Here is a 14,416-nt window from a genome sequence, read left to right as displayed (position 1 = left end):
AAAATTCTGATTCTGATTCTGATTCTGGAAGAATACCGAGATATGGATAGGTGTGGAGGATTACTTTCCTCAAATCATTCCAAACAGGAGGAATATTCGAAACCAATCTACCAACCTTCACCTTCACCAATAACAAACATCAAAAACAATATTATGCATAATAAATGTTTTTATGCAGAATATTGTGAATGTCTATGCAACCAGTTCGTTTTGGTCGCGCATAAATACATCATTTGGCATTTTGCACCACGAGGTATAATGGCACACTGTACAGCCCCTGACGGAAACCTTGAAATCTATCAATCCGCGTATTATCTCTGCATGAATACAAATCACCAACAATACAGTGATTTATATTCAGATCGCAATCACATTTTACTTTCGAATAAAGTACTTTGAGACATTACCACTTGAACCCCCGCCCCCTTCTCTTCTCAAAAATAACATGGCTACTCCTGCTCAGTTAGCAGAGAAAGCTCGTCAAGATCGTTCAGAAGTCCCAACAATAAGATATGATACCCCGCCCCCACTTCCACCACGAGGAGAGTCTATTCAGGCCCCTCCGCCCTACACAGATGATGATGCAAAGAGGAGTGAACTTATTTCAGAGCAATGGCGTTCAAACGATCCAAGATCGTCTTCTACACACTCTTTAGTACCTTCGGAATCCAATCGAGATGGCCGTCGCAAGTTACTACTCATTTATATTCACGGGTTTATGGGCAACGAAACCAGTTTCCAGAGTTTTCCTGCTCATGTTCATAATCTTCTAAGTATTACGCTTGAAGCTACTCATGTTGTCCATACAAAGATTTATCCCAGGTACAAGTCTAGAAAAGCGATCAATTTTGCACGGGATGACTTTAGCGTTTGGTAAGAATATCTTCTCTTATCATTTTTCACGGCTAATCAAAGTCCATTATCAGGCTAGAACCTCATGAAGATGCTCTAACAGACATCATCTTACTGGGTCATAGTATGGGAGGGATTCTTTCAGCTGAAGTTGTCCTCCAATCGCCATCTCCTCCAGCAAATCGACGCTTTCGCCATAGGATTTTGGGAACAATCAGCTTTGATACCCCTTTCCTAGGTATGCATCCTGGAGTTGTAGTTAGTGGAATTGGAAGTCTCTTCAGACCCGCGCCAGATCCTCCAGGTTCAAGAACAGGATCGTTGTCACCCGACGGGGCAAGTTCGCCGTCGATAAATGGCCCTGCATCTACAACAAGTCTTGCAGCCACTCTCTCAGATTCGAATACTATGTATCAAGGAAGTGATGCACAAAGTATGACATCTTTAGCTACTCCACCACCCAATGATCCATATTACAACGCCCCTTTTCCCAATGATATTAGGATACCGGAACGAAAAGGATTCGAGAACTTCTTACATTTTGTCAACAAGCATGCTGAAGGTGTTGGAATAACAGGAAAGCTTAGTGGCTTAACTTCGGCAACTTTACAGTACTTTATGTCCCATTTAGAATTTGGTAGCTGTCTAGCAGATTATCCCGGCATGATGAATCGCTATTCCAAATTGCGTGCTCTAGAAGATGTTGATGATCTTGCTGAGCGAAATAATTCTGCCAATCGAAATCAAAGCTTTCAAAGACGGTTCGTGAACTACTATACTGCAAGTACTGGTCGGCTGAAGCCGCCTAAAATCTCTGCTGTCGAAGTACCTCTCAATGACAATATTGCCGCATCAGAGGCAGGAATGAGTAGTCTAAATCTACGCGATTCCGAGATTCAGCCTTTAACATCAGTGGAAAACACAACTACGACGGATCCCATTATTGATTCTGCCGACGATATACATGTGCAGCAAGTCGAAGAACAGATGCAAGAGCTAGGTGATAGCTCAGGAGTTCAGGAAGGTGCGCTACCACTACCGGAAATGCGACATATCGATTCAATGCCCATCGAAGAAGACGAAGAGATACCTATAGTAGCGTTATCACATGCTGATGATGACAATGGTGCAAGCACTACTGTACCTAAAACATCTAGCGAACCTCCACTCCCTCCTATCCCTGATGCACCAACGGAACCTCAACCAATAGACCCTAGCCTTTACACAGACAAGGACTCTCGAAAAATTGCAGAAAAGGAGCACAAACGTATCATGAAAGCTTACAATCAAGCCTTGAAAGATCGCGAAAGTGCTCTTAAAGATCGTCGCAAACTAATCGAGAAAAGAGAAAAGAAAGCACGACAGGAAGAGGAGAAACAAATGAAAGCTCATGAGAAGCAGAAACTGAAAGAAGGAAAAGAGGAGGAAAAGCGGCAAGCTGCATTGAATTCTAAGTCTCCTAAAGGAAAAGAGAATGTAGCGAAAGCGGAGAAGATGGAGAAGCCGAAGAAGGACAGGAAGTTCTGTATGCTTCCTGCGAAATCTGATGGAAAGAGAGACGCCTGCTGGGTCCGAGTTTATATGGAAGGTGTAGATGAAGTTGGGGCACATTGTGGCCTTTTCTTCCCAGGGCCGCAATACGAAAGTTTGGTCGGAAATGTAGGTGAAAGAATTGAGACATGGGTAAAGGAAGATGAAACAAAGAGAGCAGTTCTCTCCAGCCGTTAGGTTTTACGACACGATTTCGATGACTTTTTCTTTCACGATAGATACAACCACACGTATGAAGATACCCAATATTCCATATTCGATATGGAAAAAATGATTCAATATAGTAAATAGCAGTTTCTAAGCAAGGCTTTGTTACACTTGGGCTGGGATATTTTCATATTTACCGAAGAATTATGTGGTGAAAGGCTTACAAACACATCATCTTATATACTGCTTTGTTGGGCGAGCACAACTACATCGTGCCTACGTCCTACAAACATATTGTCCTGATGTGGACAGCAAGTACATCAATTTCCTCCCCCTTCGAATTGTTGTTGTCTTCTGAGCCGAATTTGTTGAAAACATCAACTGCCGTGGTATGATGTTCAATTGCATGTGATTGGTCGGCTAAACTTGAGTCCAGAAAGGTTCTAGGCAACGCCAGGGATTTCATCCCATCATCATCATCATCATCGAAATACCCCACAATATGCCAAGGGACTCCATATCCGCCGTTTGACCGCCTTCCAGAAAACAAATAAATTCAAATTGACATCTCAATTGACTTTATCTTCAACTTATCTCCAGTTTACTCTCCTCCAAATCCCCTGTATATATACATCTCGATGTCTCAATTGCTGCCCTTCGATCTTTAACTCTCCGAATTGAAATTTATTAACATGGCTACTCAATCCTCCAATCCTTATTCGCTCCCTAATGCTCTCCCTCACAACTCCGCCACCAATTCCCATCAAGCTCCCCAAAATACCTCTGCAGCCAAATCCTGGCGCAATCGATTCAATTCCTTAAACATCAGCAATACAAATTCTACATCGCGTAGTGCGGAGGCGCCCAATGAATATGACGGTCTGCAGGCAGCGAATACCAATGCTTCCGCGAAAAGTAAACATGTTCCGAAATGGTATAAAATTAGACTTTTTAGAGGCATGGTCAATGATCTGAAGAGAAGGGCGCCATATTACTGGAGTGATTGGACGGATGCTTGGGATTATAGAGTTGTGCCGGCCACAATCTATATGTATTTTGCGAAGTATGTCGTTAATGATTCAATCAAAGGTCGATTCTTCTGATACTGAGAAGAAATGTCATGGAAATTGGCTGGGGACACGGCCATTGACAATGAGCTAATTACTTGATAGCATCTTGCCTGCACTAGCTTTTTCTTTGGATATGTAAGTCTATTGTCGAACATATATGAAGAAATCCGTTCTGATCAGGATATCAGGTTTACAAAGACGAATATGAGTTATGGAGTTAATGAAGTACTCCTTGCTTCGGTCTTAGGATCAGTGGTTTTCTCTGTATTTGCCGCTCAACCTTTGGTTATTGTAGGGGTTACTGGACCTATCACTGTTTTCAACTAGTATGTATGACTGTGTAGAGATCGTATTTGATTTGATGCTAATATGGATAGTACTGTTTACGATATTATTGTTCCCACAGGAGCAAACTATTTTGCATTTTTAGCACTAATTGGATTGTGAGTACCTGTTATATCTCATAGATTGTTGTGTTTGCGAAGACTAATGGAAGCAGATGGTCTCTAGTGATGCATTGGGTACTCGCCATTACCAATTCATGCAACGGACTTCGTTACGTCACGCGTTTTTCTTGCGATATCTTTGGATTTTACGTGGCTTTCATCTACCTTCAGAAAGGTATCCAGGTCCTTACTCGCCAAGGCTCGGGTGAGCCGTTCTACCTTTCTATTGTTATTGCTTTACTCGTCACCATTGTTGCATTTTTGTGCGGTGTTGTTGGAGACAGTCCATTATTTCAACACTATGTTCGAGTTTTTATCAAAGATTACGGAACTCCTCTCACGATCATATTTTTCACTGGCTTTGTACACATTGGTAAAATGAGAGATGTAGATTTGAGTACACTGCCTACCAGTAGAGCCTTCTATCCAACAACCGACCGAGGATGGTTTGTCCATTTTTGGGACGTTAGAGTTTCGGATGTTTTTATTGCTATTCCGTTTGCCATTTTACTCACTATCTTGTTTTATTTTGATCATAATGGTAAATGATAAATTCTCCATTTCTATACCAATTTTCCATTACTAACCTGAGTATAGTTTCTTCTCTAATAGCCCAGGGAACGGAATTTCCTCTGCGAAAGCCTGCTGGGTTTCACTGGGATATTTTCCTCCTCGGTCTAACGACCGGTATAGCAGGCCTGTTAGGAATTCCTTTTCCGAACGGTCTTATTCCACAAGCTCCATTCCACACTGAGTCTCTTTGCGTCACCAAACTTGTTGCCGATACCGACGAATCAGGAGACTCAAAGGGCCATCTCAAAACAGTTACATCCCACGTCGTCGAGCAACGAGTGAGCAATCTAGCCCAAGGTCTTTTAACCCTAGGGACTATGACTGGCCCACTCCTTATAGTTATTCATCTCATTCCCCAAGGTGTCTTGGCGGGTCTCTTCTTTGTCATGGGTATCCAAGCTCTCCTCGGCAATGGCATAACTACTAAAATCCTCTTCCTTCTTAAAGATTCCTCTTTAACTCCATCGTCTGATCCCTTACGACATCTTCCCCGCAGATCGGCCATCTGGATATTCGTCGCAATCCAACTCTTTGGCTTTGGAGCCACGTTTGCTATCACACAAACAATCGCTGCGGTTGGGTTCCCAGTCATCATTTTGGCGTTGATTCCTGTTAGGATCTGGGCGCTACCAAGGTGGTTCACGAAAGAAGAGTTGAGTGTGCTGGACGGAGCGACGGCGAGTCCATTCACAATGATTAGTGTGGGGGGTAACCATGGAGAAGAGATTGAGGAGGAGGGATTATCGACTGGTGCTGATGTTGGTCGGGAGGGTGTACTGACGAATAATCGTTCTGGAGAAAGTGGAGAAAATGGGAAAGGAGTACTGGAAACAGAGGGTGATAGTGATGAAGGACGAGCCGAGCGAGGAGAGTTCCCAGCTGGTGGTCCTGGCTCGGGAATGGCGAGGAGGAGAGAAAGTTGGAAAGGTGAGGGGAGGAGTGGGGGGTTGGGCGAGGGTATGGAGTTACAGAATCTAGGCATGAGTAGGAGGAGTGTAAGTCGACAAGCCGAGTAGGAAAGCGTGTATGCCACTTTGGGAAAACAATGAAGACTGAACTCCTCGTTATGAAGAGGAACTATCATCAGAGTCATTGTTGAAGGAAAATTTGGTTGTAACTATAATTAAAGACTTTCTGTATATATCAGAGTTTTGGCGGAATCTAAAAGTGTATTATTTTCGCTGGGGTACTCAATATTAATACTTGGACGTCGATGGACATATGATGATTTCCACTCAGAGTTGCTTCGGTGCCTGCGATGGGTCTGCAAAGGCGAATATGCAAGTGCATTTTTCCTGCTGTGGTTTTGGGGGAGTGAGATGATAGGATTACTGTTATCTCGTTTGAGAATTTCCGTCTTTTTTTTTCTTCCTCTTTTTCTACATGTACAAAGCCGGGCTACTCTGGGTAGGTATCGACTGCATCGTATTGAGGGAAAGGGTTGATTAATGGGTGCGGTGTATGTAGGGGAGGAAGGCTTGAGATTGAGATTAAGATTGGGGACCTTACTTTATAGAAAATCGAGCGGGTTGTATGCTTCACTAAAGAGCTCCCCACGCAGAGAGTTTTCAGGGGCGGGTCTTGGGATTAGATTGCTATTGATGTGTCATGTGTTATTATTCTAGTGCTTTCAGAATCGTATATATAATTTTGAATAGTATAGATACAAAATAATCGCCCTTCTCGCTTCCGAAGAGAAGGCGGGGGAGTTCTATAGAAATATCCTTCTTTGGTCTTGATTGCTCTCTGCTGGCATGAAGTGAAGCTATTTACGGGAAGAACAATCACCAGGGGTTATCAATTTTGATAAGAGAGGACAGTTTTCTCTCGAAGTTTGCCTTGGTAGGATTGTATATCTTCGTGATGGGTCAGATCAGTGGTTCTTTATCTTATAACTGCAAAAGCCGTTTTATTTCGTGGGCTGCTTGGATTAGTAGAGCAGGCGTCTTTGATGGGTGAGAGATTCGTATTCTTGGCCGTTAAAAGGTCTTGGAGTGATAAATTTTGCGATTCGTTAGTGTCGAGATGGTTGTTGTTCCAGGGAGCAAATCGGAATTGGAAGGAAGATTCTTGTTTGGATGCGGAGATTTTTCCAACGAAGGAAATCTTTGGATCAGCTTATCGGAATCTTCGTAACGCCCTTGCGTCTTGTAGATCTTCTCGAGTTGTTTCGCAATGCTCAAGGTGTATGGATCAGCTAATCCAAACGTAGAGTATCGAACTAGATTATCAAGTACCGCGTTACAACTGCGTTCGGCTTCGTCCATATCATCCAGATGCATTAGGATAGAGATGTATTCTTGCTTGATATGAAACCAATCTGGATGTTGGGATGGAACTTCACTCAGTAATGGCTGAATAAGTTTTCTTGCATCGATCCATCTGTTGCATCCAACATATGCCCGTGCCAGGTTGGATTTCGTCATTATCATCCCGACATGTGTCTCTCCCAAGGTACGTGCCACAACTGGTAGAATATCTTGCAAATTCTTGACTGCCTCACCCCAGCGACCGGTTGCACAGTAGACTTTGGATAGATCATTCACTGACCACAAGGTATACGCATGTTCCTCTCCCAAAGTCTCCTTCCGCGACTTAAGAACATCAAAAATTTCACTTTCCGCTGCAAGCAAGTCCTGCTTCAATATAACCGAGATCATAGCTTTTTCATTCCGCGCCATTAACGTATCAGGGTGTTCTTTTCCAAACCAGTGTTCCCTCTTTTGAACAACCTGTGCGAGCAGCTCTTGGCTTTTCTCAAATTCGCCAAGATGTAAATATGTTCGTGCTAGATTGAACATGGCGTTCAAACTTTGTGGGTCATCATACCCCAGTACTTTCGTTAGTCCATATACTGCACGCTGCCCAGTCTGACGTGATACTTCTCGCTGCCCGCTGAGCCACAAGGTGCGAGTGAATTCGTCAAGAGCAACACAATATGAAGTATGTATTGGATTTATAGGATACTTGATCCAAGAAAATATCGAAGGACGTGACCGCCACTGAGCTCGGAGTACTTGTGACTGAAGTTGCAAGGCTTGCTGTACTTCGAAAAGATCCCAGTGCATATTTGCAAGGTTTCGCTGCCCTAGAAGAGTCGAGTGGTGTTGATTACCTAGCACTTTGACCCGGAATCTTACAACATTTTCCTGAAGTGGCTTGGCACGCTTCCACTGCCCATTCTCTGCGTAGACTAGAGCAAATTTCTCCAATTCTGCGGCTTGCTCGATATTGTTTGGAAGAGATCCATACATATCTCTTAAGGCACTGATACAGGAACTAATGTGAGGCAAAAGTTGCTTCCTGAACTTTCTTTCCGAAATCTCGAAATTTGACGAGATTGAATGGGCGAGGATCGAACTCGCACATCCCAACCAGTCTTTCTGCTGAGTATCATCAAGGCGATCCCTAGCCCAGCGATGGACAACTGGGTGTAAAGAGCAGACTTTTTTTTCGTGGTCATTATCAATGATTGAATGGTCGTACAGAACATTCATTGCTAAGCGAAATCGAATTTGGGAATCTTCATTCCACATTGACTTGGCCTTCAGCATAGCTGGGTAAGTAGCGAGGGGACTTTTCGATTTCCTTATACTATCCGAAGATCTCTGCAGTAATTGCTCTGGAATAGAGTCGAAATGCATGAAAGCAAAAAGTTGTATCAACTCCACAGCATCTTTGTGAGCAAGCGACTTCTTGCTTGCTATCCGTTCGAATGGAATTTCCCAGGTGGATATAATGTTAGCATCTGTGCAGCTGTTAATTGAGCGAGAGCGGATCATGTTCCTGCGGTAGCCAAGGTAGTATTTCAAATACCTTTCCAGTGTGAATATGTTCTGACGGATTGTAGCGCCAGCATGAGTAAGAGCGAGTGCTAGATAACCTAATTCAGAAGCGATTCCTTCAGCCATTTGTCGATTTTGCGGGGCTAGAGGGAATTTTGATTCATTTTCGGGGTAAGCTAGCTTGAGAAGTAATGTAATTGCTTCCTCTGGGTCCATTCCCTGGAACTTAAGATACCCGACCGTGTTATGAATCCTCACGCCAGGGTTGCGTGTTGTCACCAATATGTGACCATTGCCGCCAGCAGGGAAAAATCTAGGCAGATCCATTTCTGGATCATCTGCATTATCGAGGACGAGAAGCCATGATGTCGATTGGTTCGACAGCCAATGCATGCCCGCTTCAAGTGAAGATGCTTTTTGTGCGTTCTCCCCAAGGAAAGCAAAACCCTTTTCTGCAGCTGATTCGTTGCTGCAGTCAATCCAAAAAATTCCCCAATACCTGTCAAGATTAGCGAAACTCCCATATTGATCGAGACAGAAAATCAAGATAGTACCTGTGACGATTGTTCTCTATATATTTCAGCGAAAATTGTGTCTTGCCAGAACCACCAAGTCCGTGGATTACTAGTATTCTATGTTTGGAGCGAGGGTTTGTTGTAATATCACCAAACATCTCCTTCACCTTGTCTGCTTGACCCGTTCTACCTACAAAATAACTACTAGAGCAACGATGTACCATATAGTGTACATTGATGTACGGTTCAATCGCTTGGACTCGTGAAGGCGGGGCAGGTATTTCTTGAAGAAGATCATCCGCCTCCTGTCTGCGCTCTGCGATAACTCGCTCCATCTCTTGCTCCCATCTTCTACTTACTACTCGTGGAGCAGCCTTGATATACTTTTCAAGAGCCTGGTAGACTACAATGTACCCAGGATCGCTCTTTGTACTGAACTTGACCATCCCTGAGTGGCTTGCCATTATTCCACATTTATCAACTTGTTCCCAGACTGGTGCAGCTGATAGCGCATCTACAATATAAACTGGTTGTTGTGCTTGGTCATCAAAAAAGGCTTCTAGTCCCTCCCAGAAGTTGTAAATGGCAAATCTCTTGGCCAATGGAACAAACAAATCTGTGATTTCTTTGATAGTATCCGAACCAGTGAGAAGGTTGAGCATGAATTGACTAGGGCCAGGATATTTTTCAATTCCCGAGTTCAGTATCAAAGTTTCATCTAGGCCATTATGAGGAGTTCCCATGAATAAAATACCATGAGTTGATATATAGATAGCTCGAAGATGTGAAACTCCAGACTTCGTTTTACTCCATGATAAAGCAAGAGCTCGCTTTACCAAGAGACCACCAAATCCGTGGCATATAAAAATGATAGGACGATGTGCATGTTCCGCACCGTCATTTGCTTGTCTGTACGAGTCAAGCTCGGCGATGAGATTCGTTGCAAGATCTAAGATACCATTTGATATAGTTCCTCCTCTTCCAGGAATTGTAAAGCGGCTCGGATCATACTCGAAGGATAAGACTCGAGTTTGGAGAGTGTGATATGGGAATAGAACTGGGTCTCGAAGCCAAGGTTTATGCTTTTGCGGGTTCGTCCAAGTCTCAGAAGCTGATTCGCAGAGACCATGGACAGCCACTAAACTATGTCAAATTAGCGTAAAGACACAATGTTAAAGAGCAGCTCAACATACTCAACATGTGGTGATTCTGGCTCCGCAATGAGTCTAATTTTCATACTGATTCATAGTTTTGTATTGATGAGAGAGATCGTTGGCAAAGGAAAAGCCTTAACCCGCCGAATGTGGTAGGAAACCCAAGCAAGGCATTAATCCGGATACCACACTTCACGACTACGTACACAACGTATCATTCTGAACATGAACTCAGCTCTTGCTGCATGCACACCACCTTTACTATCGATTTCATATTAACATTCCATTCAAACCATGAACATTGTTATCTTCATCTATTTACGACTCACCGCCTCCGTTTTCCCGCCAATGATATCATTCTGCCCATACAAACTAATCCTCGGAAGCTGGGGTAAAGAAGTAAAGAAAATGGATGCGTATATCTCCGTGCATGATACACCAACCGGATCAGATACATGTACTCCGTACAAAGATGATCGAGGGTTGATGTCCGGTTTCTACCCATCCCAATTCATATTGAGAGCCAGTCTCGCGGCACGGTTAACCGTGTATGTCATGGGCACGCACCGAACGGGCGTTTAAATCTGGGCCAGGCACAGGCGTGGGCATGGTATTTGGACATTCCATTGGTTCTTTCAAATGTAAAGATTTCTGCGATGAAACCCTTCGTCTTCCACTTCAGTAGCTTTGGGCCGACTGCATATATTAGCCTAACCATCTATGTGCGGCGCACCGACAGAACAGGGCACATACAGAGTAGGATCCACTATACGCTCCAATCACCTCCCCTGTATTATCAAGAGCTGATGTACCTCTGTAGATTCGACATGGGATTAAACATGAAGATAAGGGTATAGTTACATCTGACAGTTAGAACTCTGAAGAGGGATACTCACCCCTTAACAAGCTTTAATTCTACTTGCAGTTTTCGCATCTAGTAATGAGCATTATTGGATTGTCCTTACTTGGTAGTAGTCTTGTCGCGTTTCGCTTCTGTGTTTTGGTTATGTTCCTACATTAACACACAATATTGTATAACGGTCATTCATTAGCTTTACAAACTTTAGACCATTTTCTCTGATCTATGCTTATGAATTCTACTAGCACATTGCTCATTGCCTGATTGTTACTTGCGCGTTCAAAAAATCCCATATGTCAAGATGGCTCTTGTATTAAACGTGGTTGTACTTGGGATCTTAGTTTATTGTATACGATGGGCAATCAGCCGCATCCAAGAGAATAAGGTAAATCCCTAGTAGTTGTTTTAAAACGATACTAATGAGGCTATTTTTGTAGGAAACACAAGCTATTATAAAAAATCTTGGTTGCTTCTCGCCTCCATTACTCGAAAACCAGAGACCTCTTGGAATCGATCGTCTAGAGCAGATATTTCGAGCAGATAACGAATCAAGACTTATGGAGCTGTTTCTGTTCCACTTCAGGCAAACTGGATATACTCTGAAGCAAGTTTTCTTGTTGACTCCGGCTTATGGTACCGTGGATCCCGCCAATTTGGAAGCTATTATGTCCACAAAATTTTCGGGTTTGGCTCCTCTTTTATCTGGCTCCCCGTTAACTTCACAAATATATCTCTATAGTATCATTGACACATAATTCCCGGTGTAGATTGGGGAATGGGGCCGCGGCGTGCTATCTCCTTCCCAATGTTTGGCGAGGGAATATTCATTCAGGACGGCGAAGCTTGGAAACATTCCAGAGACTTGCTTAGACCACATTTTGTCCATCGGCAATACGAAGATCTGGAAGTCTTTAGAGGATCTGTTGATGAATTGCTTGATGCTCTCCCTAAAGAAGGAGGGGTCGTCGATTTACAGCCATTGTTCTTTCGTCTCACACTTGACACAACCACTGCATTTTTGTTCGGACAATCTGTCCATAGTCTCAAATCCCCAGATTCAACAAACGAACAAGATTTTGCAGGCGCATTTAATGCAGCACAAGAATACGTTGTAAAGAGATTCCGACTCCTAGATCTTTACTGGCTTATTGGGGGGAAGAAATTCTCTCAAGCCTGCAGCAAAGTGCACGAATTCGCTGACCAAATTATTGAACACAATCTTTCACTAGATTCCGAGTCTGGGACCGATAAGAAGTATGATTTCTTGAGATCGGTAGATAAAAGTATGCAAGGTGACCGTGAGTTACTGCGAGGACAAATTGTCAATATCCTTGTTGCTGGAAGAGATACCACCGCCTGCCTTCTCTCTTGGACATTGTGAGTTAAAGTATTACTATAAAAAGCGTCCGCTAACATTACTGATAAGCTTTCTCCTTGTACGCCATCCGAAAGTTCTAGCCAAATTACAAAAAGAGGTCGCGTTGCTTGGAGATGCACCGGAGTTAAATAGAACAGAACTACGAAATATGAAATACCTTCAAAATGTTCTCAAGGAAAGTGAGTTATCGTTGGTAAAAGTCAAACGAACAATGCTAAAAAAATCATCTTAGCCCTTCGTCTGTATCCTTCTGTCCCTGTCAATACGAGAACTTCTTTGAACGATACAGTCCTACCAACTGGAGGAGGACCTGATAGAAAATCGCCGATTTTCATCAAAAAGGGTACCGCCGTTGCCTACAGTGTCTATACTATGCATAGAAGACCAGATCTCTATGGTATGGATGCTGAAATCTATCGGCCCGAGAGATGGGATGAACCAATGCCGATGAATGACAATCCAACAAATCAGAAATGGGGATACTTGCCATTCAACGGGGGACCAAGAGTCTGTCTCGGTAGTAAGTTCTTGTCTGATTCATTCAATGGTAACATACGGCAAAACAAACTATGAGGCAAAGCTCAATTACAAGGGCAAATTCAAAGAAGAAGAATTAACCGAGTATGAAGGGGCAATTTATGCAACGCTGACTCTTTTCAAGTGGACTTCGCTCTTACAGAGGCCGCTTATACAGTTGTGAGAATATTACGAAAATATCCTGGCGTAAAGTTACCTGCGAACGAGAAAGTAGAGTTAACCGGGGTGGAGAAACAGACAATGACATTAGTGGTTTCAATCAAAGAAGGATGCAACGTTCATTTATAAGTATAGAAATAATTTAACGAACACCATGATAACAATGGCATAAAGTTTAGAATCCGTACCAAAAGACAGTGGATGCTCTCGCGGCCGAAAAATCCCAATGCAAATACATTGCAACTCACTCCACTACCTTAACTGCATAATTCCGCCGCTTCGTTCCTCCGCGCCGACGTAAACATCACCGCTGCATTATCCCATCTCCGTGATATTGTCCTTGGTGCATCTTTAGAATATCGAATCAATGCCGCCACTACAATTGTGTATCCGCCTGCAGATCGAGACGCAAATTTGCACATGTTGGAATGATCATAAGGCAGTCCAGCTCTCTCAATACTGTCCAGGATTGGAGCAGCAGATGAGCTTTCTACGACCTAAATCAATATCAGTCTGGAGACTTTCATAAGCGGGTTGATGATATCAATCCATACGTAATCTAACTTTGTCCCAAAATCTGTCTTCTGCTGTTCCCAGAAGAAATAGATTCGGAATTGCTTCATCAACGGGATGAACATATCGGTGATATTTTGGAGCGTTTCGGACCCTTCCTTCAATGCGTCTAGCAGTTGTCCATCAGTACTAATTACTTTCGACGGCAGAAGTGCATCTAGCATTCGTCGGCTCATGGAGGCCAAGCTCGTCAGGCTGCTTCCATTATGCGGAGTTCCCATAAAGAGTATTCCGTAGGTGGAAACGAAGACAGAATGGAGGTGCTCAACCGCTTTACTGGTCCGACTGAATGAATACACCAGTGCCTATATAAGATTTGTGAGCCAGAGCTGATATGAGAACCTGATATCTTCCTTACCCTTTTGACGATGATACCCCCCAGTGAATGACATATAAAAATAATGGGACGGTGTTCAGCATCATTGATCTGCAGCACATGTGAATATTTGTATCTTCGGGGTGGGAATTTCTACATACCTGACGATCGGCTACCAATTCCGCTATCAACGTCTGAGCATGATGAAGGATTCGATCCGCTGAAGTTTTTCCAAAAAGCGCTGTGACGGCAGCATTGTATCTGAATGTTAGAATTCGAGATTGCTTCATGGCCAAGGGGAGCATATCTGCATCGCCCAACCAGAACTTATTGTTTGTCTTTGACGTCCATGTCTTGACCGAATCTCCATTAAGTCCATGGACTGCGACAATGCTAGGGCATTTTAGTTAGTTGTAGATATCGTAGTTCAAAACCAGACACTTACTCAACAATGGGGTTCTCTCCACAAAAGACTTCTGTAAGAGCAGCTAGTTCTGACAT

At 43.3% G+C, this 14,416-nt stretch overlaps 6 protein-coding genes across 6 annotated transcripts; 4 read left to right on the top strand and 2 right to left on the bottom strand.

Moving 5' to 3' along the window:
• Positions 1 to 445: 445 nt before the first annotated feature.
• On the top strand, positions 446 to 2,580 carry EAE97_000187 (uncharacterized protein; the record flags this gene model as incomplete). Its single annotated transcript, XM_038870697.1, has 2 exons — positions 446 to 873; positions 927 to 2,580. The coding sequence occupies 2 exons, from the start codon at positions 446 to 448 to the stop codon at positions 2,578 to 2,580; spliced, it is 2,082 nt and encodes a 693-aa protein (XP_038738058.1).
• Positions 2,581 to 3,242: 662 nt separating this feature from the next.
• On the top strand, positions 3,243 to 5,655 carry EAE97_000186 (uncharacterized protein; the record flags this gene model as incomplete). The annotated part of the gene is made up of 6 exons (XM_038870696.1): positions 3,243 to 3,613; positions 3,723 to 3,755; positions 3,809 to 3,946; positions 3,998 to 4,063; positions 4,120 to 4,607; positions 4,664 to 5,655. 6 exons carry the CDS (start codon positions 3,243 to 3,245, stop codon positions 5,653 to 5,655), a joined length of 2,088 nt encoding a protein of 695 aa, XP_038738057.1.
• A 963-nt stretch (positions 5,656 to 6,618) lies between these two features.
• EAE97_000185 (uncharacterized protein) lies at positions 6,619 to 10,176 on the bottom strand (the record flags this gene model as incomplete). Its single annotated transcript, XM_038870695.1, has 3 exons — positions 6,619 to 8,923; positions 8,979 to 10,082; positions 10,133 to 10,176. 3 exons carry the CDS (start codon positions 10,174 to 10,176, stop codon positions 6,619 to 6,621), a joined length of 3,453 nt encoding a protein of 1,150 aa, XP_038738056.1.
• Positions 10,177 to 10,387: 211 nt separating this feature from the next.
• On the top strand, positions 10,388 to 10,675 carry EAE97_000184 (uncharacterized protein; the record flags this gene model as incomplete). Its single annotated transcript, XM_038870694.1, has 1 exon — positions 10,388 to 10,675. The coding sequence occupies one exon, from the start codon at positions 10,388 to 10,390 to the stop codon at positions 10,673 to 10,675; it is 288 nt and encodes a 95-aa protein (XP_038738055.1).
• A 578-nt stretch (positions 10,676 to 11,253) lies between these two features.
• EAE97_000183 (uncharacterized protein) lies at positions 11,254 to 13,155 on the top strand (the record flags this gene model as incomplete). Its single annotated transcript, XM_038870693.1, has 6 exons — positions 11,254 to 11,337; positions 11,390 to 11,636; positions 11,720 to 12,329; positions 12,379 to 12,509; positions 12,563 to 12,850; positions 12,992 to 13,155. 6 exons carry the CDS (start codon positions 11,254 to 11,256, stop codon positions 13,153 to 13,155), a joined length of 1,524 nt encoding a protein of 507 aa, XP_038738054.1.
• Positions 13,156 to 13,283: 128 nt separating this feature from the next.
• EAE97_000182 (uncharacterized protein) lies at positions 13,284 to 14,416 on the bottom strand (the record flags this gene model as incomplete). The annotated part of the gene is made up of 5 exons (XM_038870692.1): positions 13,284 to 13,523; positions 13,581 to 13,904; positions 13,958 to 14,026; positions 14,077 to 14,308; positions 14,361 to 14,416. 5 exons carry the CDS (start codon positions 14,414 to 14,416, stop codon positions 13,284 to 13,286), a joined length of 921 nt encoding a protein of 306 aa, XP_038738053.1.

Source organism: Botrytis byssoidea, assembly GCF_014898295.1.
Source record: "Botrytis byssoidea strain MUCL 94 chromosome Unknown BBYS_001, whole genome shotgun sequence".
NCBI classification, from domain to species: Eukaryota; Fungi; Ascomycota; class Leotiomycetes; order Helotiales; family Sclerotiniaceae; genus Botrytis; species Botrytis byssoidea.
Note: the sequence above shows the minus strand (reverse complement) of the source record. Positions and strands in the feature narration are given on the sequence as shown.